At 38.4% G+C, this 23,824-nt stretch overlaps 1 protein-coding gene across 2 annotated transcripts in view; it reads left to right on the top strand.

Annotated features, from left to right (window-relative positions):
- Positions 1-23,824, top strand: part of KLHL24 (kelch-like family member 24) — a 51,149-nt gene that overhangs the window by 4,303 nt on the left and 23,022 nt on the right. For both annotated transcript variants that reach the window (XM_011945803.1, XM_011945804.1), the window contains 2 exons: positions 3,562-3,623; positions 10,000-10,980. In XM_011945803.1, coding sequence (XP_011801193.1) covers positions 10,061-10,980 — 920 coding nt within the window. In that variant the 5' untranslated portion in view covers positions 3,562-3,623; positions 10,000-10,060. The remainder of the gene's footprint in view (positions 1-3,561; positions 3,624-9,999; positions 10,981-23,824) is intronic.

The following is a 23,824-nucleotide window of genomic DNA, read 5'->3' on the forward strand; positions in this document are numbered from 1 at the left end:
AAAAAAAAAAAAGAAAACACAGAAAATATTATCCTGGTGTGGTAGCACGCTCCTGTAATCCTAGCTACTTGGGAGGCTGAGGCAGGAGAATCACTTGAACCCGGGAGGTGGGGGTTACAGTGAGCCAAGATTGTGCCACTGCACTCCAGCCTGGGTGACAGAGTGAGACTCCATCTCAAAAATAAATAAAAAACCGAAACCATTTTGCTATCAGAAAACATAACTATATCATATATCTATAGGTATTTTGATTATAGAATAAAACAATGCATTAAATACTTAAACGTTAGCAAGATAAAACCAAACATTAAATTTACACATGAAGGCTAGTCAGATGCATGAGTAGCAACCCACCAATGCTTTAGGGTTGGAGAATATCAGTAGCCAGAAGTTTTAAGTTGAGGGAGAGAAACACTGGAGAAATTCGGGGTTTTTTTTCCTGTGATTTAAGAGACAGTAGTATTCTTTTTTAGTTAAAAAACCATATTGCTTAGTCTGACACATTGTTTAAGCTTTCCTAAATTTGTCATCAACAGCTATCTCTTTTGTTTCTCATCAAGCAAAGTCATACAGTGTATTGCCCATTTGAGGTTCTAATAAACATGGGATAATCCCTACTTGCTATCATTCTATCCAAAGAAACTCAAGGTTTGAGTTGGTTTCTGTTACTTTTTCTTTCTTTTCTTTTTTTTTTTTTTTGAGACAGAGTCTCACTCTGTTGCCCAGGCTGGAGTGCAGTGGTGCCATCTCGGCTCACTGCAAGCTCCGCCTTCTGGGTTCAAGCTTTTCTCCTGCCTCAGCCTCCCGAGTAGCTGGGATTACAGGTGCCCGCCACCAGGCCCGGCTAATTTTTTTGTATTTTTAGTAGAGATGGGGTTTCACTATGTTGGCCAGGCTGGTCTTGAACCCTTGACCTCGTGATCCGCCTGCATCAGCCTCTCAAAGTGCTGGGACTGCAGGCGTGAGCCACCTCACCCAGCCAGTTTCTGTTATCTCATGGTGGGTAAATATGGTCATGGTGGTTCCATTAAGAAACTGTAAATGTTGAAAATAGCTTGAAGGCTGGGCTTTAAACATTACATTTGTAAAACATGGTTCAGGAACCACTGCTGCAGAGTAATTCTTTAAACTGAAATTTTGATAGTGCAAAATAATTTTTTTAAATTATGATATTAAAAAAATCAAATAAATTAGCTTTTGAGACTATAGGGTAAAAATATCTGATATGTATAAAAATTTGCTTGGTTTTGTATAGTACCTTATTATATATAATTTTCTGGTTATTTTTAAAATAAAAGATGTACTGGTCGGGTATGGTGGCTCACGCCTGTAATCCCAGCACTTTGGGAGGTCGAGGCAGGTGGATCACGAGGTCAAGAGATTGAGGCCATCCTGGCCAACATGGTGAAACCCTGTCTCTACTGAGAACACGTGGTGGCACACATCGGTAGTCCCAGCTACACGGGAGGCTGAGGCAGGAGAATCACTTGAACCCAGGAGGCAAAGGTTGCAGTGAGCCAAGATCACGCCACTGCACTCCAGCCTGGCAACAGAGTGAGACCGTCTCAAAAAAAAAAAAAAAAAGATTTACTATATTACAATTATTTTCTGGCTTTCCTTCTTTTGAGTTACTATATATCTTTCAAGATAAACCTCTTGGTTAAACTTTCTTGTCATCTCCTGTGGTGTTCTTTCAAGGTTAACTTTGAGAAAATGGAGTAGCGTAGAATATAGCATGCAGCAGTTCACTACTATAAGTTTTAGGGGCTACGCTAGTCAGGATGTTGTTGGTTCCTTCATTTTCTGGTATTAGTTTTTAGAAGCCCCTCATTAATCCATACTATCTTTAAGGCTGTTAGTAACCTCTTTGTATAGAATTTCTGCATGCTAAAGGAAACATAAGCTTGTTTCAGTAAACTCACGCTGTAGATTGATTCTGATATTACATATCTCTTTCAGACTTTGTACCCTCTCTCTTCCATCCCTTACCCTTACCGATTAGGTTGGTATTACCTAAAAATCCATAGAAAATGCCCACGTGAATTGCCTTATGCTTTCTACCCCATAAGGTATAATTCTAGACCAGATCGGTTATGAAAGGCTATATTCCAGTCTGCACCTGCTAAGAATTTGAATCTATTTTAGTACCAGTCTTGGAGTTCTTGTTTGGCTCTACTCTTAGCCAACCCCACAGAGTCCAAAATTGGATCTGAATCCAGTATTTGCCACCCAGTGACAGATATAGACTAGGTTCTTTGTAAATGTTTCCTGAATTGACCTGAATCCCTACATTGATTCAGGATCTTATTGTCCATTGGGAAGGAAGATTTACTTAGCTGGGAGTAACAATTCCCAAATTTGCCCTAGTTGCAATATTTTTTTACCAAGGGTACATACAAGTCAGGCTCACTTCTGAAAGTAAGGAAACACAGGATAGCATTCACTTCATGATCGTAACACAGTCTGGTATACGTATGTGTTTGTGTGTATACGTTTTTAAAAAAAGGTCATTTATATTTGGTTTTGGAATGAACTTTTGAATTTGTCTAAACTTGTTAAGAATTTACAAGTTCTATTTAGAGATATCTGGGCCAGAAACCAGAACCACTTGTGTTTAAATACTATTGCTATTCTGTACACAGCTGAAGGTTCTGGTATTTTCTCTTAAGCATTCCTCTTCTCCCTTTCCACCAAATAAATAAATAAATAAAAGGAATTGTGCTGAATTAGTTGGTTTCTATGGGATATGGGGATTAAGTTTCTATAAGATTCAAGGCAGAGGAAATATACATTTATATATTAAAAGATTAAAAAATAATTATTTGCTAACTCTTAGAATTACTTAATGGCCCCAAACTTGGATGAAACATCAATTTCCAGACACTCTTCAAATATCCAATGCAGAATTATCACAGAGTACATGTTTTTTCAGTGCTACCATTAGCTTGCTATTGACATGAATTTTCTTTTACTCATTTTTCACTCAAGAAATTTTACTGCAGGGTAACACTCCAGGATAAAACTGTCAAGTGCCGGGCGCGGTGGCGCATGCCTGTAATCCCAGCACTTTGAGAGGATGAGGCAGGTGGATCACCTGAGGTCAGGAGTTCGAGACCAGCCTGACCAACATGGAGAAACCCTGTCTCTGCTAAAAATATAAAATTAGCTGGGCATGGTGGCACATGCCTGTAATCCCAGCTACTTGGGAGGTTGAGGCAGGAGAATCGCTTGAACCTGGGAAGCGGAGGTTGTGGTGAGCCAAGATCGTGCCATTGCACTCCAGCCTGCGAAATAAAAGTGAAACTCAGTCTCAAAAAACAAACAAACAAACAAAAAAACTGTCAAGGAAGTTGATAAATAAGGAAACTAGTTATGTAAAATAGCATTAAATTATTAATTTGCTTTAAGGAGATGTTATTCACTAATTATTTTTATACAAAAATGAACAGTCAGAAACTAGAATTTACCAAAAACTTTGTTCAACATATTAGTAAATAATGACAGCTGTACATGAACTGACAACTATCTGATTTATATGTTGTTATTCTTCCTTTATTTTAGGTGTGGAAATTAAAACAACACACATATTTTGACTGGGGCTTTGATAACCAAATGCTAAAAAGGTATATTTATAGTATGTATAAACTATCTAAACGTTGTTATTAGAGAATTTAAACCATTTTCCTTTCTTTAACCAGAGATCACTTAAGCCAATCAGAGTAACAAGGCACAACTCTATCCTTAAGATCACAAAAAACGGCAGTGTGACAATCATTTCTGTTACTAAATATTTACCCACTCTTCTGTGCTTTCCTGAGAGCCTCATTCCTGTCTGATCAACTTATATCCATTAACTTATGTAGATACAACTTTCAGTCATTGTGTTTCTTTGGAAAGAAGCTTTTCCTACTAATTTTGTTTAGAGATGCCTACTTAGTTGTTTACTTTTTCTTGATGGGAATAATTCTGCTGTGATACTTGCAAAAATGCTATAATGGTTCAATCTGTAATCTTATGTTTTGTTTGCTTGATTATACATTATGAGTTTATTTTGATCAATCCTGAACCTATATTAGACACCGTACTTTGAGATACAATAACATTTTTCTTTCCTTTTGTTCTGTTTTTTTTGAGATGGAGTCTCACCGTTTCCACGTTGGAGTGCAGTGGTGCGATCTCAGCTCACTGCAACCTCTGCCTCCCGGGTTCAAGCGATTCTCCTACCTCAGCCTCTTGAGTAGTTGGGACTACAGGCGCCCACCACCACGCCCAGCTAATCTTTGTATTACTTTATTGTATAAAATGGGAAGGCAAAAACTAGCGAATTACATCTGGAAGCCCAAAAGATACATTCTGAATGCATCTCACACTCCTAAGATGCCCTCGTGCAAATCATTTATACATAGGAAGTGTTTACATTTGGTGTCATTATGGAGACCAGTCATGGGAGAGTTCTCAGAAAGTCCAGAGGAAGTCAAGATGCCCGAAAGTCAGGAGGCAGCAGGCTGAAGCTGTTTGCAAAGATCTATGAGATAGTCTCTTTTACATACAGAGCAGTAAACAAATATCTCATTGCTGTTGAAGACTTTGTAATACAAGGTGATTTTATAGGTGTTCTAATCCAGGATTTTCCATTTTTTATTGGGTAAAAGTAGTGGAGAGGAAGACCTCTTTTGTCAGTGAACAAATCAAGGAGCCAACTATGAAAATAAGGGGCAGAAAATAGCATAAAAAGACAGATCCTTAATTGATACAAATTTTAATCAATTTTATATTAATACTTAACACACTATTCCCAAATTTATCTAATAAAATTAGAGTAAGATCATTGGATATAGAAAACAAAGTATACTTTTATATATGTTTTCCTACTTGTCCATTCTAGCCAAAGGGAAATTCTTAGTTCCTACAGTGTGCTATTTTGTTTTGTATTCTGAACAAATTTTCATTTAAACATTGAGAAAATGAAAATGTATGCAGGAAGAAGCTCACAATTTCCATTGTTGTTAATACCAATAATTGTATCTCTAGTCAAAGTCACAATCGCTTGTGTGAATTTTTTGATCCTGAAATGCAGTAAGAAGTTAAACTAGATAAGCTGGAATGAATAATAGGTTCTTGATTTGGGTACCTGACTTGTAGCTAATTCAACCATAATTTGAGTCTAGATTAATAAGGCATTAAGATTAAAATATGAGTTATATTCCATGTCATCACAGTTTATCATAGTTGAAATGTTCCCTTTTTGAATTACTTGTGATATTACATACATTGAACTTTTTGAAGTTTCAACAACAAAAAATTGACATTCAGGCACTGTAGTGGGGGGATACATTTCTGTTTATAAAACAGTTATTGAGATAACTTCAAATTAAAAGCATGTTTGATAGATATGCTACTGCTCATGTGTGAGAGCCTGGAATCTGGAAGTCATTCTGTGCATTATAAATGGAGTTTTAAATGTTAAGCTGTGTGTGTGCACATGCATCCAGACATGCACACAATTATATGGACAACTATAACCCAAGTTGGATGACCTGTAATGAGGCAAACATGAACTCTCAGTAATCAGAAAAATCTTAAAAGAGATGGTAAGAAATCCCCTTTTTTTAGTTAGTGATAATAAATTTTAAAACTAATAAAATATCTTAAAATTTTTTTTAATATTTTAATGAGTATACATTTTTATTCATTTAGGTATTAAAATTAATTAAATAGAGCTTTTATTTGTTCTCAGGCAGGTCTGTTACCTAAAATCTGCAAAACATAATTGGATTGAAGTTAAAAATCTAGCTTGTTTGGACCATAACATACATGTAGAGGAAGATATTTCCTCAAATTTAAGAGAAACTAATTTTACTAACTAAATTTGTGGGAGTTACTTTGTTGACATTTACTCCAAAACCAGCCATTAGTAAGCATTGTCTTGTGTTTATCTTTACTTTTATATGTGTTCATTTAAATAGGCCTTCTCCATGAACTTCCATTGCCGTAAATATTATATTACATCACAAAGCTTTGTTATGTATTTGGAAAATGCATGTATATTTGTACATTTGAAATTTATTTTTTATTTTTATTTTTTTAAACTTAGAAATGAGGGTGGCCAGGTGTGGTGGCTCACGCCTGTAATCCCAGCACTTTGGGAGGCCAAGGCAGGTGGATCACTTGAAGTCAGGAGTTCAAGACCAGCCTGGCCAACATAGTGAAACCCCTCTCTTCCAAAAATACAAAAATCAGCTGGGCATGGTGGCATGTGCCTGTAGTCCCATCTAATCAGGAGGCTGAGGCAGGAAAATCTCTTGAACCTGGGAGGTGGAGCTTGCAGTGAGCCAAGATTATGCCACTGTACTCCAGCCTGGGCGACAGAACAAGACTGCATCTGAAACAAACAAACAAAAAGATATCAACATACTGCCTCTGACTCTCCACCCTAGTGATTTCAAATGAGAATAGTATTTATTTCATTTTAGTCTTTATTCCATTTGACTGATAAAATTGCTTGGATTTTTTCTGACTTTATCTGCACAATTGGGGGAGAGACAGAGAAACAGAAAAGATCCTGTGTAACATGCAATCATTTAGGTGTCCTTCAGATGTTGTTATAGCCAAGTATTTTTCCCCAAATGGTCAGAATAACCTGGCATATATCTGCCCAGAGAAAATCCTATCACCTAGACTTCAGGAAGTTGAAGTGCTAATTAATAGGAAGAGATGTTTTTTAAATGTCATAGAAGTTTAAGGAGGAACTAGGCTGTCTGTACCGATGGGACATATTGTCTGTGCTACTTTATGTTATTATTTATCTTGTTTGAGTATGTTTTGTTGCAACTCTATTAAAAAAAAAAAAAAAAAAAAAAAAGCCTGGCGCAGTGGCTTATGCCTGTAATCCTAGCACTTTGGGAGGCCAAGGCAGGTGGATCACCAGGTCATATCGAGACCATCCTGCCCAACATGGTGAAACCCCATCTCTAAGAATACAAAAATTAGCTGGGCGTGGTGGTGCATGCTTGTAGACCCAGTTACTAAGGAGGCTAAGGCAGGAGAATCGCTTGAACCTGGGAGGTGGAAGTTGCAGTGAGCTGAGATTGTGCCACTGCACTCCAGCCTGGGGACAGAGCGAGACTCCATCTCAAAAAAGTTAAAAAATTAAAAATAAAAAGGATCACGCCTGTAATCCCAGCACTTTGGGAGGCTGAGGTGGGTGGATCACGAGGTCAGGAGATTGAGACCATCCTGGTCAACATGGTGAAACCCCATCTCTACTAAATATACAAACAATTGTCCAGGCGTGCTGGCAAGCGCCTGTAGTCCCAGCTGCTTGGGAGGCTGAAGCAGGGGAATCGCTTGAGCCTGGGAGGTGGAGGTAGCAGTGAGCCAAGATGGCAGCACTGCACTCCAGCCTGGCAACAGAGCGAGACTCCGTCTCAAAACAAAACAAAACAAAACAGGCTGAGCACAGTGGCTCACGCCTGTAATCCCAGCACTTTCGGAGCCCAAGGCGGGAGAATTGCTTGAGCTCAGGAGTTCGAGGCCAGCCTAGCCAACATGGCAAAACCTGTCCCTACTAAAAAAAATACAAAAATTAGCCAGGCGTGGTGGCATGTGCCTGTAATCCCAGTTACTCGGGAGGCTGAGGCACGAGAATCGCTTGAACCCGGAAGGTGGAGGTTGCAGTGAGCCGAGGTCATGGCACTGTACTCCAGCCTGGGCAACACGAGGAGACCCTGTCGCAAACAAAAACAAAAAACTCCAATAGCAATATCTTACATCTCTGTAAACCCTAGGCCTAGTACAGTATCTTGACAATAGTGGGCATATCATAAATATTTGTTGATGATGATGGTAAAAGCTGCAATATTAAGTAAATTCAGTGAGATAATTCATGAAAATTCCAAGTATCTAGTGAATATTGGAAGTAGGATATCTGGGGCATTACAGTGAGAAGAGAGGATGGAGATAAATAAGAACATGAAAAAGAAGAGAATACCATATATAAGAGAATGAGTTGCTTCTTGATTTTGATATTGCATATTTTATTTCCCTTTATGTCACTTAAAAAGTGGGGTACAATTTAATATATGACGGGGTACTCAAAATGCAGCCTTAATATTGTTAACTTTCAAGTCTCAGTTTTATTTGTGGCTTGGGAATGTAGGATGGCATCTCATTTTTTAGATTATATTATCTGTGACATCCTTTAGCTGCCTTCTTTTTGCTGCCATACTTAGACCTGAATGTCTGACTTGAAATATTTCAAGAGGTTGGGAACGTTACAAGGGACATATATGAAATTCTGAGAGTATGGCAATAGATGAGATACTCTTTGGTCTTAAACCAATTACTAATATACTTTGAATCATGTATCAACTTCTGAAGATGTGGAAAGAGAGTAGAAGAATCTCCTTAAAATTAATATTAAAGAGAATTCAGCTGGGCACCGTGGCTCATGCCTATAATCCCAGCACTTTGGGAGGCTAAGGTGGGCAGATCCCTTGAGGCCAGGAGTTCAAGACCAGCCTGAGCAACATGGCGAAACCGCTTCTCTACCAAAAATACAAAAATTAGCCAGGTGTGGTGGATACGTGCCTGTAGTCCCAGCTACTCGGGAGGCTGAGGCAGGAGAATCGCTTGAACCCAGGAGGTGGAGATTGCAATGAGTCAAGATCGTGCCATTGCATTCCAGCCTAGGTGACAGAATGAGACCCTGTTTCCAAAAAAAAGACAGAGAGAGAGAGAATTGATGGCTATAGCCAAGTGCCTCAATCCATCAGTTACTTACTGATAGTCATTTCTGAGGGGTTTTTGGGATGTTTCTTATTAGTGAAAGGGAACAAGACTTAGATAACATGCATGAAAATTTTTTATATGAATATTACATTTTATAATAGACATTTTGGTGGAAAATAGAGAAGATAAATAAAACATTTTGGCATATGTACATCCTATCCCTAGATTCACAGATACATTATTTTTTCTGTTGGCATGTTTTGTGATCTACTTTTTCACTTACTGTGTGGTTACTACTTCCCCGTGTCGTTAGTCTATATAATTTTTAATGGCTGCATAGACTTTGTTCTAGCCAGAAGATGTACTGTGGTTTAACCAATCCCTTCTTACAGGGCATTTAGGTTATTTTGAGTATTTTCTATCAATACAGCATTGGACATCTGTGTAGATAAATCTTTCCACATAATTCTGATTATTTCCTTAGGAGAGAGTACTTTAAAAAAAAAAAAGGACTTGATGGTCAAACAATATACATATTTTTAAAGGCTATTGATAGATATAGCTAAATTCCTCTCTAGGAATTCTATGTTAAGATAATAATTATTTCACCAGGCGTTGTGGCTCATGCCTGTCATCCCAGTGCTTTGAGAGGCTGAGGTGAGATGATCGTTTGTGGCCAGGAGTTCAAGATCCCATCTTTACAAAAAGTAAAAAAATTAGCGAGGCATGGTGGTACGCACACATAGTCACAGCTACTCAGAAGGTTGAGGCAGGAAGATCGCTTGAGCCTAGGAGTTTGAGGTTACAGTGAGCTATGATCGTGTCACTTTACTCCAAACTTGGTGACAGAGTGAGACCCTGTCTCAAAATAAAAAAGATTTTTAAAAAGAAAGATAACTATGTTAGAATTCTAACTGTAGTCAAATTCTGTCTTACACCATTCTGACTTAACTCTACAGTCGATAGTATGAAACTCAGCTCTGTAAATGGGGAGGAAACGGAAGATTAGTAACTCATGAAGTACATAGTATCCTTTCAGCTAGAAAAGGGGAGCTTAAGGAGTATTATTGCAAATTACCCCTAATGTTCTAATTGTCCAAATGCAAATGTTTGTTTATCAGTTTTTATTAACATGAGATAGTGCTGTGTACCCTATATGAAATATATTAATTATGTGATTTTGTTGTAGTGTTTATATTAAAATGAAATTATGTAATTTGAATACTGAATTTTTTGCATATTGAAATGTTTTCCTTTTTTTACTTTTAGCCACATAAAGAAGATCCCTAACAGTCATTTCTCAACAATTATATAGTCAACTGATGTAACAATGGTACTAATATTGGGACGCAGACTAAACAGAGAGGATCTTGGGGTGCGTGATTCCCCAGCAACTAAGCGTAAAGTTTTTGAAATGGACCCCAAATCTCTGACAGGTCATGAGTTTTTTGACTTCTCTTCAGGATCATCCCATGCTGAAAACATACTCCAGATATTTAATGAATTTCGAGATAGCCGCTTATTCACAGATGTTATCATTTGTGTGGAAGGAAAAGAATTTCCTTGCCATAGAGCTGTGCTCTCAGCCTGTAGCAGCTACTTCAGAGCTATGTTTTGTAATGACCACAGGGAAAGCCGAGAAATGTTGGTTGAGATCAATGGTATTTTAGCTGAAGCTATGGAATGTTTTTTGCAGTATGTTTATACTGGAAAGGTGAAGATCACTACAGAGAATGTACAATATCTCTTTGAGACATCAAGCCTGTTTCAGATTAGTGTTCTCCGTGATGCATGTGCCAAGTTCTTGGAGGAGCAACTTGATCCGTGTAATTGCTTAGGAATCCAGCGCTTTGCTGATACCCATTCACTCAAAACACTCTTCACAAAATGCAAAAATTTTGCATTACAGACTTTTGAGGATGTATCCCAGCATGAAGAATTTCTTGAGCTTGACAAAGATGAACTTATTGATTATATTTGTAGCGATGAACTTGTTATTGGTAAAGAGGAGATGGTTTTTGAAGCCGTCATGCGTTGGGTCTATCGTGCCGTTGATCTGAGAAGACCACTGTTACATGAGCTCCTGACACATGTGAGACTCCCTCTGTTGCATCCCAACTACTTTGTTCAAACAGTTGAAGTGGACCAATTGATCCAGAATTCTCCTGAGTGTTATCAGTTGTTGCATGAAGCACGGCGGTACCACATACTTGGGAATGAAATGATGTCCCCAAGGACTAGGCCACGCAGGTGAGAAGACTGTTTTCGAATATAGTTAACAAAAGTCTTTAATATGTCTTTAAACCTCCTGAATGCAATCTCAGTGTCGTCATTTATATGCATTGTTTACCTGTGGCTGTATATAATTTTAGATTTATTTTGGATTGTACAAGTCACTAGAATGTCTCTCCTAGTGAATTCTAGATTCAACAGTAGCATTTTTTTTTATTGTTGTTCTGAGCACAGAACAAGTGGTGTAGCAAGGGGTCTTTGCAACTGTGCGTATCTCAACATATTTCTGCTAATTTCTTGTAACCTTTGTAGGGCCCCAAACCATTCCACTTTTCTTTCCAAAGAGTCTTTGGATACAGGGTAGCTAAGACTTTAGTAGGCTCTCTTGGACTGCCTCTACTTATTAAAAAAAAAAAAATTTACTCCTGGGCACAGGAGCTCATGCCTATAATCCCAGTACTTTGGGAGGCCAAGGTGGAGAAGCGCTTGAGCTCAGGAGTTCCGAGACCAGCCTGGGCAACATAGAGAGACCTCATCGCTACTAAAAATAATTAGCCAGGCATGGTGGCACAGCCCTGTAGTCCCAGTTACTCAGAAGATTGAGGTGGAGGATTGCTTGAGCCCAGGAGTTTGAGGATGCTGTGAATCATGCTCTTACTGCTCTCCAGCCTGAGCAACAGAATAAGACTCTGTCTCAAAAAAAAGAAAAAAAAAATGTTTGCACATCCACAGACTGGCCTTTGTCCTAACACAGAAGCATGAAATACAGAGGTGAAGTAAATAAGCTGGTATACATTGAGTGAATTCTGAGATGTAAAATCCAGGCCTAAAATCTTATTTAATTGCCACAGTTATTACATTTAATATCAATCTCAATTTTAAAAAATCTTTTTTCTGAATGTGAATATTATATCATCATTATAGAGAATTTGGAAAATGCATGCTTAGGGGGTAGAATGCAGTTAAATATTGTAGCATATTTGTATCTTCTTCCAATGTTATTTCTATAAAATACCTATAGATTTTAATTCAAAACGATAGAAAAATAATCTCCATGCCTTAATAGTGGAAAGAATATTTATTGTAAATAAGCAAGAAATGCCTGTTGTGAGAACTATCCATTTAATCCTTTTAATATTTTTCTAACAAAGCTAATATTGGTGTTGGTTTTTTTTTTTAATTGTGGTAAAAAACATATAACAAACTTTACTGTCTTAATCATTTTTAATTCTACATTTCAGTAATGTTAAGTATATTTACATTGTTGTGAAACTAGTATTTTTATTAAGTATTGGTTTATTATTAAGCCGTCTCCATTTTGTCTGTAAATTTACTATAGCATAGCTCATAAACCACATTTTGATCTTAAATTTTGACTATCATTGTTTTGGAATGTTACAGTTCAGCATATTGTGACATAGCTTGTTTTTAAAATTTATACGAGTTTGAATAATGTATTAATAAAGAAAACTAAACAGTTCAGAGCTATGTGACTATTAGCTCTTTGAGAACTTGTGTGAACACAGAGTATCCCTCTAAAGGGAAAATCACTCCTTTTTCCAAGACAAATACCCCTGTAGCAGACAGAATGGTCTGAGGTCAGATGGGGCTAATAATACTCAGGCTACGTATCCCATAGGATTAGAGTAGGAACCAAGGGTTATATGTTGTAAAATCAAAATAAGACCTTTATTACTAATATTTATAAAGACATAATTTGAATGCAATCAGATTGCAGCCTAACGGTCCCATCACTCCTTTGAAGAAATACTTTTCCTAATTTACTTAATTATTTGATTTCCAAAAATGTATTTTATATCCAATTTTTAAGGGAACAAATCTATTTCCACAGTGAAACATCTATTTATAAATTGCAGTATCACCTTTCTTTAAGAGACAAGTATAAAAACCAAACTGTAGTTCTATTGAATTTGCAGACTCTTAAAAATATGATAGTAGATATTTATTTTATGTGGGCATTACATGAGGAATCCTTTATTTTATAACTCGGTTATCACCTTCTGTCCCTTACGTTTATCTTTCACTTACCTGTTACTGCATGTTTGCTGTGGGAATTAGGAGACTGCAGAGACCACTGGGTGAAACAGGAGGATTTTATATAGGTGGCCACCAGCTTAGCAGATGAACATCTAAAGTCTGAGCAATGAACAAAGACAGGGCTTGACTTTTATTTGTGCTACTGAAGTGGGGTGGCTAGCCAGTGGTGCGAAATTTGCAGGTCAGGGAAACCAGGCTTGCAGAAGCAAAAGAAAGGCAGTTAATTATACTGTGACAGATTTTTGCAATTTAGGCATGTTTTGTGACTTTGCCATGTTACAGAGAGAAAAACAGGAACTTATAAAACCTTTGCAAACTTGCGAAAATAGTTACAAAACTAGTTATGAGAGAGAACAAAGAATGATGGGATGGGGAGAGAATTTTAGGGGGACACTGAAAAGAACTTGTTTTTATTGTACTTGCTTTTGGAACCCATTTTTGGGTGGCCTTTGCCTGGCTTTGCAGATAATGTTGTTATAGCTCCAGCTGGACTTTGGATGTTCATCTGCTGAGTTGGTGGCCACCTAAATAAAATGCTCCTGTTTCACCCAGTGATCTCTCTGGTCTCCTGATTCCCACAACATGTTAGCATTAATCACTAGGAATTTCATTATCTGAACAATGTGTATTATTTGTACAGGTTCTCATCTTTCTGAGAAACTCCAAACTTCTTTGAAAGAGGAGTGATGAATCCACTTCTTCAACAGCAGTTCATTCCTCTGACTTCTGCTCCAGTCACTCTACTGAAACTCCTCTCAATCAGGTCATCACTGACCTTCTATTTGTTATTTGCTAGCCTTTCTTCAGTCTTTATCCAGCTTCAGCTCTTTCGAATCTGACATTATTAATTGCCTTATCCATCTTGAAATATCTCCATTGGCTTCTGGAATGCCATTCTCCTCATGGTCCTCCTATGTCTCCAGTTGCTCTTTTTCAATTTAATGGTTCTTACTCCTACATCTAGCCTGAAATATTACCTGCCTGATTCACATCTCTTTGTCTTCCCTTATGTACTTGCCTAGGTGACCTTATCTCATCTATTTTCATGGTTTTAATTACCATGCATGCTGTTGACTACCAAACCAGCCCAGACTTTTCTCTTTCATTCATTCATTCATATTTCTTTTTCAAATTTTATATATCTTATTTATTTTTTATTGTATGTATATATTTCTTTTTAAATTTTCATATATTTTTTACTTGACTATGCATCTTTTTAAAATAATAGGCAAAATAACATTAGCACATTTAAAGTTAATAATAATAATTCATATTATCTAATAGACAACCTGTATTCAGACTCCCCCAGTCTTCCAAACTGTTCTTTAATAAACCTGGATCCGAGCTGGGATTACTCACTACATCAGGTTATTTCTGTGAAATCTCTTTTACTTCAAAACAGTTTCTTTTTTCATGATTCTGACTTGTCAATGGGGAAGTAGTCCAGAAAAATATTCTACCTTTTGGATCAGTCTCATTGCTTCCTTATGGCATCATTTAGCTATGTTTCCTGGAAACTGGAAGTTGGTTCTATGAGCTTCAGTTAGGTGAATATAAGTTAAATATTTATGGCTAAATATTATGGCTAGAATTAATCCTATGTAATGTGTATATTATATTGCATCATATTAGGAGTCACACAGCATATCTGGGTGTCCCACCATTAGTGATGCAGAGATTAACTCTGGTTTAGGGTGGTGGCAGTCTAATCCCTGCAATGTACAGTTAGGTTATACTCTCTTTATCAGCCAGTGTTCCTTTAGTATCTATTCTGTGCCAAGTATTGTCCAGAGCTCAACCCATAATAGAAGTTCTCCCTGTATACCCACATGTCTCTTAAATGACAGAGAAAACCCGAAAATGCATTATATTAAAAACAGTGTGGTAGTAGTTTCCCAGAAAGAGAATATAGGCCGATTTAAGAGCGTGAAAGCTTTGATAATCTGCCCTGCCAGTTGTAAACCCTTAGGTGTGTGGAAAAAACAGTAGAGACTAATCACAAGAGTAAATCTTAGAAACAATGGCTGTAGGCCATGTGCAGTGGCTCACACCTGTAATCAAGCACTTTGGGAGGCCAAGTCATGGGGGTTGCTTGAGCCCAGGAGTTCAAGACCAGCCTGGGCAACATAATGACACCCTGTTTCTACAGAGAAAAAAGAAAAAGTTAGCCAGGCATTGTAGTATGCACCTGTAGTCCCAGCTACTTGGGAGGCTGAGTGAAGCAGGAGGATCACTTGCCTAGGAGTTTGAGGTTAACAATGAGCCATGAACAGGCCATTGCATTCCAGCCTGGGTGGCAGAGCAATACCCTGACTCAAAAAAATTGTATTGGCCGGGCGCAGTGGCTCACACCTGTAATCCCAGCACTTTGGGAGGCGGAGGAAGGCAGATCACGAGGTCAGGAGATTGAGACCATCCTGGCCAACATGGTGAAATCCCGTCTCTACTAAAATACAAAAAATTAGTAGGCGTAGTGGAGTGTGCCTATAGTCCCATCTACTCGGGAGGCTGAGGAGGCTGAGGCAGGGGAATCGCTGGAACCTGGGAGGCAAAGATTGCAGTGAGCCAAGATCGCACCACTGCACTCCAGCCTGGTGACAGAGACAGACTCCGTTTCAAAAAAAAAATTCATTAAAATTTTAAAAATAGATATTCTTCAAAAATGATGATACTGTATAACTGCACTACATCCTCTGCCTTCATTCAGCGTGCCCTTAGCATCTTTATTTTATTTTATTTTTTTCTGAGACAGGGTCTCACTCTTGTCACCCAGACTGGTGTGTAGTGGTGCCATCACGGCTCACTGAAGCCTCCACTTCTTAGGCTCAGGTGATTTTCCCACCTCAGCCTCCCAAGTAACTGGGACTACAGGCATGCATCACCATCTCTGGCTTATTTTCTGTAGAAATGGGGTTTCCCCATGTTGCTCAGGGTAGTCCCAAACTGCTGGGTTCAAGAGATCCCCCCACCTAGGCTTCCCAAAGTGCTAGGATTACAGGCATGAGCCACTATGCCAAACTGCCCTTAGCATTCTTAATTTCCTCTCTTTCCTTCTTTCTTCCTTCGGCCCTCTTCCTGACTCCCCAACATGATTTTGAAACTTGTTTCTAGCTCAAAAGTTTAATATTAGTGTGGAAAACATTTGAGGTAGAAAAAGTTCACATTAATACTTAGATGTGGCTGGGCGCAGTGGCTCACGCCTGTAATCCCAGCACTTAGGGAGGCCGAGGTGGGCGGATCACGAGGTCAGGAGATTGAGACCATCCTGGTTAACACGGTGAAACCCCATCTCTACTAAAAATACAAAAAATTAGCTGGGCGTGGTGGCTGGCGCCTGTAGTCCCAGCTACTCCGGAGGCTGAGGCAGGAGAATGGCGTAAACCCGGGAGGCGGAGCTTGCAGTGAGCTGAGATCCGGCCACTGCACTCCAGTCCGGGCCACAGAGCGAGACTCCGCCTCAAAAAAAAAAAAAAAAAGAAATAGTGTTTTATAATTATTTAATAAATCCCTTCATTCTGTATTTTACAGGTGATAAAACTGAGGCACGGTTAACTCACTTGCTCCTGATCACAAAGCTAGTTAGTACCAGAGCCAGGGCTCAAAGTTAGTGTTCTGAATTCCTATTCCAATCCCACTGAAGAAAGTAATTCTCCTATATTATAGGATGAGTGGTCTACAGTCTATATATATATACACACACATATATATGTTAATTCAATGTTGTTTTGAACTCAAATATTTTTACATAAAGAGTATACATTGTAAATCTCCCTCTGCTTGACCCTTCAGAGAACCCTTGATTCTGCTCTCAAAGGATACCTTTATTACTAGTATTTTGAACCTCTTTTAGAAGTATTCTTTGTATAGCTGGGCATGGTGGCTCACGCCTGTAATCCTAGCACTGTGGGAGGCCGAGGCGGGCAGATCACCTGAGGTCAGGAGTTCGAGACCAGCCTGGCCAGCATGGTGAAACCCCGTCTCTACTAAAAATACAAAAATTAGCTGGGCGTGGTAGTAGACACCTGTAATCCCAGCAACTTGGGAGACTGAGGCTCGAGAATCACTTGAACCCAGGACTCAGGTTGCAGTGAGCTGAGATCGCACCATTGCGCTCTAGCCTGGATGACAGGCGAGACTCTGTCTCAAAAAAAAAAACAGAACTATTATTTGCATAGTTGTGTGTGAATGCCTCCCTACTTCTTTTTATGCAGATAGTGGGGTACAGCACTCACCTTGCATTTCCCACTTAAAAGTATCTTGGAAACTGTTCTGTATCATCACATATAGATCTCATTATTAATACTATTATAGAAAATGTCAGACTTGTTCTTTTGAAAGAGCTGTATGGTATCCTATTTATGGATATACCATAATTTATTTAATCAATCTCTTTATGGATATTTAGGTTGTTTCTAATTCATTTTTTTGCCATTGCAAACGATACTTAGTGAATATTCTTGTACATTGTCTTTGTGTACATACACTGTTAATTTATAGTTTGAATTACTAGAAGTAGACTTGCTCAGTCATAGGATATTTGCATTTTAAATCTTAACAGGTATTGTAAAAATTGCCTTTCAATTTATACTTCAGCAAAAATTAAAAAGTGCCTATTTTTGCACTCCTTTGCCAATATAACTTGTTTACATTAGTTTTTGTAAATCTTTGCTACTTTGCAAAGTGAAAGTGGTATCTCATAATTTTCATTTACATTTCCTTCCTTCCTCCTATTTTTTTTTTTCAGGTTCTTGCTCTGGTTGTCCAAGCTGGAGTACAGTGATGCAGTTGTAGCTCATGGCAGCCTCAGTCTCCCAGACTCCAGCAGTCCTCCCGCCTCAGCCTCTCGAGTAGCTGGAACTACAGGCGTGGGTCACCATGCCCTGCTAATTATTATTTGTTTTTTGTAGAGACAGGGTCTTACTCTGTTGCCCATGCTGGTCTCAAACTCCTGGGCTCAAGTGATCCTCCCACCTCGGTCTCCCAAAGTGTGCATTTACTTTTTTTTTTTTTTTTTTTTTAGATGGAGTCTTGCTCTGTCGCCTGGGCTGGAGTGCAGTGGCCGGATCTCAGCTCACTGCAAGCTCCGCCTCCCGGGTTTACGCCATTTTCCTGTCTCAGCCTCCCGAGTAGCTGGGAGTACAGGCGCCTGCCACCTCGCCTGGCTAGTTTTTTGTATTTTTTAGTAGAGACGGGGTTTCACCGTGTTAGCCAGGATGGTCTCGAACTCCTGACCTCGTGATCCGCCCGTCTCGGCCTTCCAAAGTGCTGGGATTACAGGCTTGAGCCACCGCGCCCGGCCGCATTTACTTTTTTAGTGTAAATGATTGAGCATCTTTTCCTGAGTTTGAAAGCCATTTGTAGGTTGTTGGTTTTTTTCTGCAATCCATTGAACTCTAGTGTATCCAAATTCTGATTGTAAATAGAAACAAACTCACCAGCTCAAGCATAAAAGGGAAATTTATTAAAAGGATACAAGAGCCCCAGCGCAGTGGCTCACACCTACCTGTAATCCCAGCAATTTGGGAGGCCGAGGTGGGGTGGATCACTTGAGGTCAGGAGTTCGAGACCAGCCTGGCCAACATGGTGAAACCCTGTGTTTATTAAAAATACAAAAATTAGCTGGGCATAGTGGTGCATTCCTATAATCCCAGCTGCTCTGGAGACTGAGACAGGAGGAGGCAGAGATTACAAGATCGTGCCACTGCACTCCAGCCTGGGCAACAGAGTGAGACTCCGTTTCAAAAAAAACAAAAAAAGATACAAGAATCAGTGCCTTGTAGGACCTAAGAGCAAAAATTCGATAAGACCTCAAATAAGACTGGAATAGGCTACTAAAAAGCTATCAGAAACCATACAGTGCCTTCTCTCTACCCCTTGCCTCTGCTTTGCATGTCTGCATCATTCCCTCCCATTAGTCTGGCAGAATATGGCCACACATAGGTTTGGGGTTGACATATTACAAGTTCTGTCAGTCAGAGAGAATGAATCTGTCCTTCTCTTGGGGAGACATAATCTTTGACATAGCCAGATAACATTTTCTGGATATTTACCTATGGTCATGGGAGCAGAATCATGTGGCAGAAATGTGATGACTGAAAATCCCGTTCTGTACTAGCTTGAGCAGATACTCAGTAGTAACCATTGATAGTAAGGTGTTGTTCTTTTTGTTCTTTTGTTCTTTCTTAACTTGCGGCAAGGTGGGAAATAAGCAATATGTTAATTGGAGAAAATTTAGAGAATGAGAGAAGCAAAAAATATTACCCAAATTTTCAACTCGAAAAGGTAACATTGTAAACCTTTGGCATTTTTCTTTTCTTTTTTTTTTTTTTTTGAGACAAGGTCTCCCTCGTCACCCAGGCTAGAGTGCAGTGGTGCGATCATGGCTCATTGCAGCTTAGACCTCCCTGGCTCAAGCGATTTTCCCACCTCAGCCTCCTGAGTAGCTGGAACTATAGGCACATGCCACCATGCCTGACTAATTTTTGTATTTTTTGTAGAGACAGGCTCTCACTATGTTGCTTAGGCTGGTCTCAAACCCCTGGGCTCAAGTGATCCTCCCCCTGTTTTAGCCTACCATGTTTTTCTGTATGAATTTATTATTTCATTTACAGGGTTGTAATCTATTTCATAGTCTGTTTTTACCCGTTAGTATGTGGTAAATGTCTTTCCATAACGTGAGTATTCTGTAACCTACCCATCCCAACATTTGTTTTTAATTTTTTACCATTAAGTAAGATGAGCATCTTTGTGGCTACATATTTAAACATGTCTATGATTAGTTTCTGATGATAAATTCTTAGATAATTGCCAGTTTTGAAAAGTTGGCATTTTGAGTCTTTTGATCAATATAGCCATTTTCATATAGAAGCAGTCCTACCTATTGCAGTTTCAGGTGGAAAGCCTTACCACACAAATTGATACTGTGTCCTCAACCAAATTTAAAAGCTCTGGCCAGGCGCGGTGGCTCACGCCTGTAATCCCAGCACTTTGGGAGGCCAAGGCGGGCGGATCACGAGGTTAGGAGATTGAAACCATCCTGGCTAACACAGTGAAACCCTGTCTCTACTAAAAATACAAAAGCAATTAGCCGGATGTGGTGGTGGGCTCCTGTAGTCCCCGGTACTTGGGAGGCTGAGGCAGGAGAATGGCGTGAACCCAGGAGGCGGAGCTGGCAGTGAGCTGAGATCGTGCCACTGCACTCCAGCCTGGGTGACAGAGCAAGACTCCGTCTCAAAAAAAAAAGCTCTAAGGCTTGTGGCTGGTATAAGTGTCTAATGGGGTCATTTATATTGGTGAATTCACCATGATCCAGTGATTCCTCTAGGCTCAGGAACTTTTTCTTTTTATACAATAAGAATAGATCAGACTATTAGAGGCAGACTTAACATTAAGAATGACAGACCAATTACTCATCTCCTAGTCTGTATATATCTGTTTGCAATAAGAAATGGAATTAACAAGCACTTCTAGGCTCAGGAACTTTTTCTTTTTATACAATAGATCAGACTATTAGAGGCAGATTTAACATTAAGTATGACAGACCAATTAACTCATCTCCTAGTCTGTATATATCTGTTTGCAATAAGAAATGGAATTAACAAGCAGGCTACCTATTTTAAGTCAATCTGCCCGGTAATATTCTCTAACTATGGACAAGTCACTACGTGGGAAGCCCAAGTTTTCAAAGGTCATTTGGCAAGCATGGAATTCAAACAGAATTAGCAGACCTTTAGAACTGAAGTCCTCTCAGCTAGTATATAGCTTGAGGAAGTCTCACCCGCCATCAAAACATTCTTGCCAAGAAACCAATACTATTCTAGGTAGCTTAGCTTAGATTGTCTCTCCCTTAGATAATAACCTGAATGGGCACAGCAAATGTTTGCCTCTGTGATTATCATCTACTCTTTGATTCATTTCTTTATTCATTTACTTATTGCTTCTACAGCTGACCATCCCCTTTTTTGATACATAGTTTCTTTTAGATAAATTAGTACACTGAGTTTGGTAACTGTCATATCTTAAAGACTAGAGAACCATTCTGTCTCTTGAAGGCTTAAAATCTCGTATCTCTATTTTAGTTCATTATTTTGATTTGATGGTTTGATTTTCAGGTATTTCTGGGTTTTAGAATAGTGAACAGACTATATCACTAATATCTCTCCCTTCTCCTTCCCAGTTTCATACTACATGGACATACTTTCTTTCCTATTGTATATGTTTAAAAAATATATATTCAGATATTCTTATTAGCCAGGATCACTTTTCAACACTTTTTTTGGCACTCCACATGTCTAGCATATTTGGTATTAATTATAAGTAGGTCAGTTATTTCAGCCAGCAATTCCTCTATTTCACCTTTCAAGATATTTAAATTGAATCCAATAATTACTACATTTTAAAATGTGGTTTAGAATATCCTGTGGAAATTTTTTTTTTTGGAGTCTTACTCTGTCACCCAGGCTGGAGTGCAGTGGCACAACCTCGGCTCACTACAACTTCCGCCTCCCGGGTTCAAGCACTTCTGCCTCAGCCTCCCGAGTGGCTGGGATAACAGGTGCCTGCCACCACACCCAGATAATTTCTGTATTCTTAGTAGAAACGGAGTTTCACCAGGTTGGCCAGGATGGTCTCGATCTCTTGACCTCATGATTCGCCCACCTTAGCCTCCCAAACTGCTGGGATTACAGGTATGAGCTACCGTGTCTGGCCTGGATTTTTTACTTTAAAGAATTAATGAAGCTGAGCATGGTGACTCATGCTATAATCTTCGTGTTGTGGGAGTCCAAGGCAGGAGAATGGCTTGAGCGCATGAGTTTGAGACCAGCCTGGGCAACATTGTGAGACCCCGTCTCTACCAAAAAAAAAAAGAAATTTAAATTCACTAGATGTGGTGACATGTGCCTGTAGTCCCAACTACCTGGGAGGCTGAGGCAAGAGGCTCACTTCAGCCAGGAGTTGGAGTGGCAGTGAGCCACGATCTTGCCATTGTACTTTAGCCTTGGCAATAGAGTAAGACCTTGTCTCTATTAAAAAAAAAAAAAAAAAGAATTAATTAAATAGAGTGATATGACATTCACTCTAGAAATAGATTACATGAGTATCCAAAATTTTATTTATGCTGTACTATCATCTTGCCTGCCATTTTGTTTACTTGCCATTATCAGCTGGAGTAACCTATTTCCTTTAAGGCCATTAGCTCTCTGCCTGAGATAAGTATTTCTCCAAGCTCAAGAAATAATGCTTTTATTGGGTTAACAGTCTCTGATGAGAACATCAGATATAGCTAATTAAGCTAAAAGCCATTTGGTTGCAAATAGGATATTTAATACAAGTAAAACTACTAGCTTGCTAATCCTTTCAGATAGACACACATTCTAGCAGACATTGAAGTTACCCTTTATTTATTGGTACTAAATATTTTAGCAAGTAGCTTTTCATGCTGTTTTCTCTTTCTGTTCCAAAGTACAAAAACAGATAACATATATTTATCGGGCTAAGAAGTCTTGAAAAAGGCAAGCAAGTTAAAAAAAGGGAAAGTATAAACCAAGTAATGTGCAGTAAGGAAAGGATAAAACAATATCCTATGATATATAATCATTACTCTGGATTTTATATTAAGACAGTTAGAAGTGATTTAACTTCAGTGACTAGCAGTGTTTGTTTTGATTAACCAATAAATAAGACTTTGAGGAATATCACCTTTTTTTGAGGATTTGTCTTAGATTTTAAATGTGTTTTAGGAAATGATACTTAATGGAAAGAATGGTAAATCAGTAGTTATACTGCTAAAGTATCTGGTGCTGTGTTCTCTTTATTTTTAATATTTTTATTTTGGAATTACCTGGAAAATAGTAAATATTACTGATAATATTTGGGTCCTTCTGTTAATGTTTTACTGAATACTAGGTAAAGGTTATATAATTTCCTGGATTCTTAAAAGTACTTTTGGTTGCATGTATGGAGAGAATTCTTTTCTCCCATATGTATTTCTGATTTTATAATGGAAAAAGTATGCCTGGCATAGAATAGGTAAGTGATTTGGTTAGTTGACATAGCTCTGAGTAAATATAGCTAGAATAGCTCTGTTAAAAGAGACACGCCAGTATTGCTTGTTTTTTTCCTACTGTAATTGTGTAACAGCACACTGACTAAAATTACAAATCAGCGTTCTGATGTGAGTTTTTTTCCCCCTCTATATTTAAGTAAGAGAAGAAGGATTGTTGACATTTTTCTTTGTGAGACTTAACTTGTAGCAACCATAAAATGTAAATATGAAACATTTTCATTTAGATTATATTTGTGAAAAATATAAAAGCTAAATAATTTTAAAGTTCCTAAACTATCAATTGAACCTTAAGAACAAAAAAATCGTGGATAAGCTTTTGGTTATTCCTGTCTCTATTTTAAATTTTAAAAATGAGAGAAGCTAGTGATTAACATAAACATTAGAATTCTTTTAGTGGTGTTAAAAGCTGTTTTTTGCATTCTAAAAATAGCTCAGGCTCATTATTGGTTTGGAAATTTGTAATGAGAGAAATGGGGGGAGCCACACAATTCAGAGACAACTATCTTTAGCATTTTGGTATATTCTTTCCAGATACATTTTTTAGATAGTATTGAACATGCCTAATGTACAATTTTTCATCTTGCTTTTCTCCTTTAACATTCTTTGTTATAAACTCTGTTAGCCTTTTTAGTGATTACCCAATATCTTGAGTTGGATTACCTTAATTTACTCGACTTTGTATTTTAAATATTAATTTCTAGACAAGTACATATACGTATTCCTTTAAAGGGTGCTTGA

This window comes from Colobus angolensis, unplaced genomic scaffold, assembly GCF_000951035.1.
Source record: "Colobus angolensis palliatus isolate OR3802 unplaced genomic scaffold, Cang.pa_1.0 Scaffold245, whole genome shotgun sequence".
NCBI classification, from domain to species: Eukaryota; Metazoa; Chordata; class Mammalia; order Primates; family Cercopithecidae; genus Colobus; species Colobus angolensis.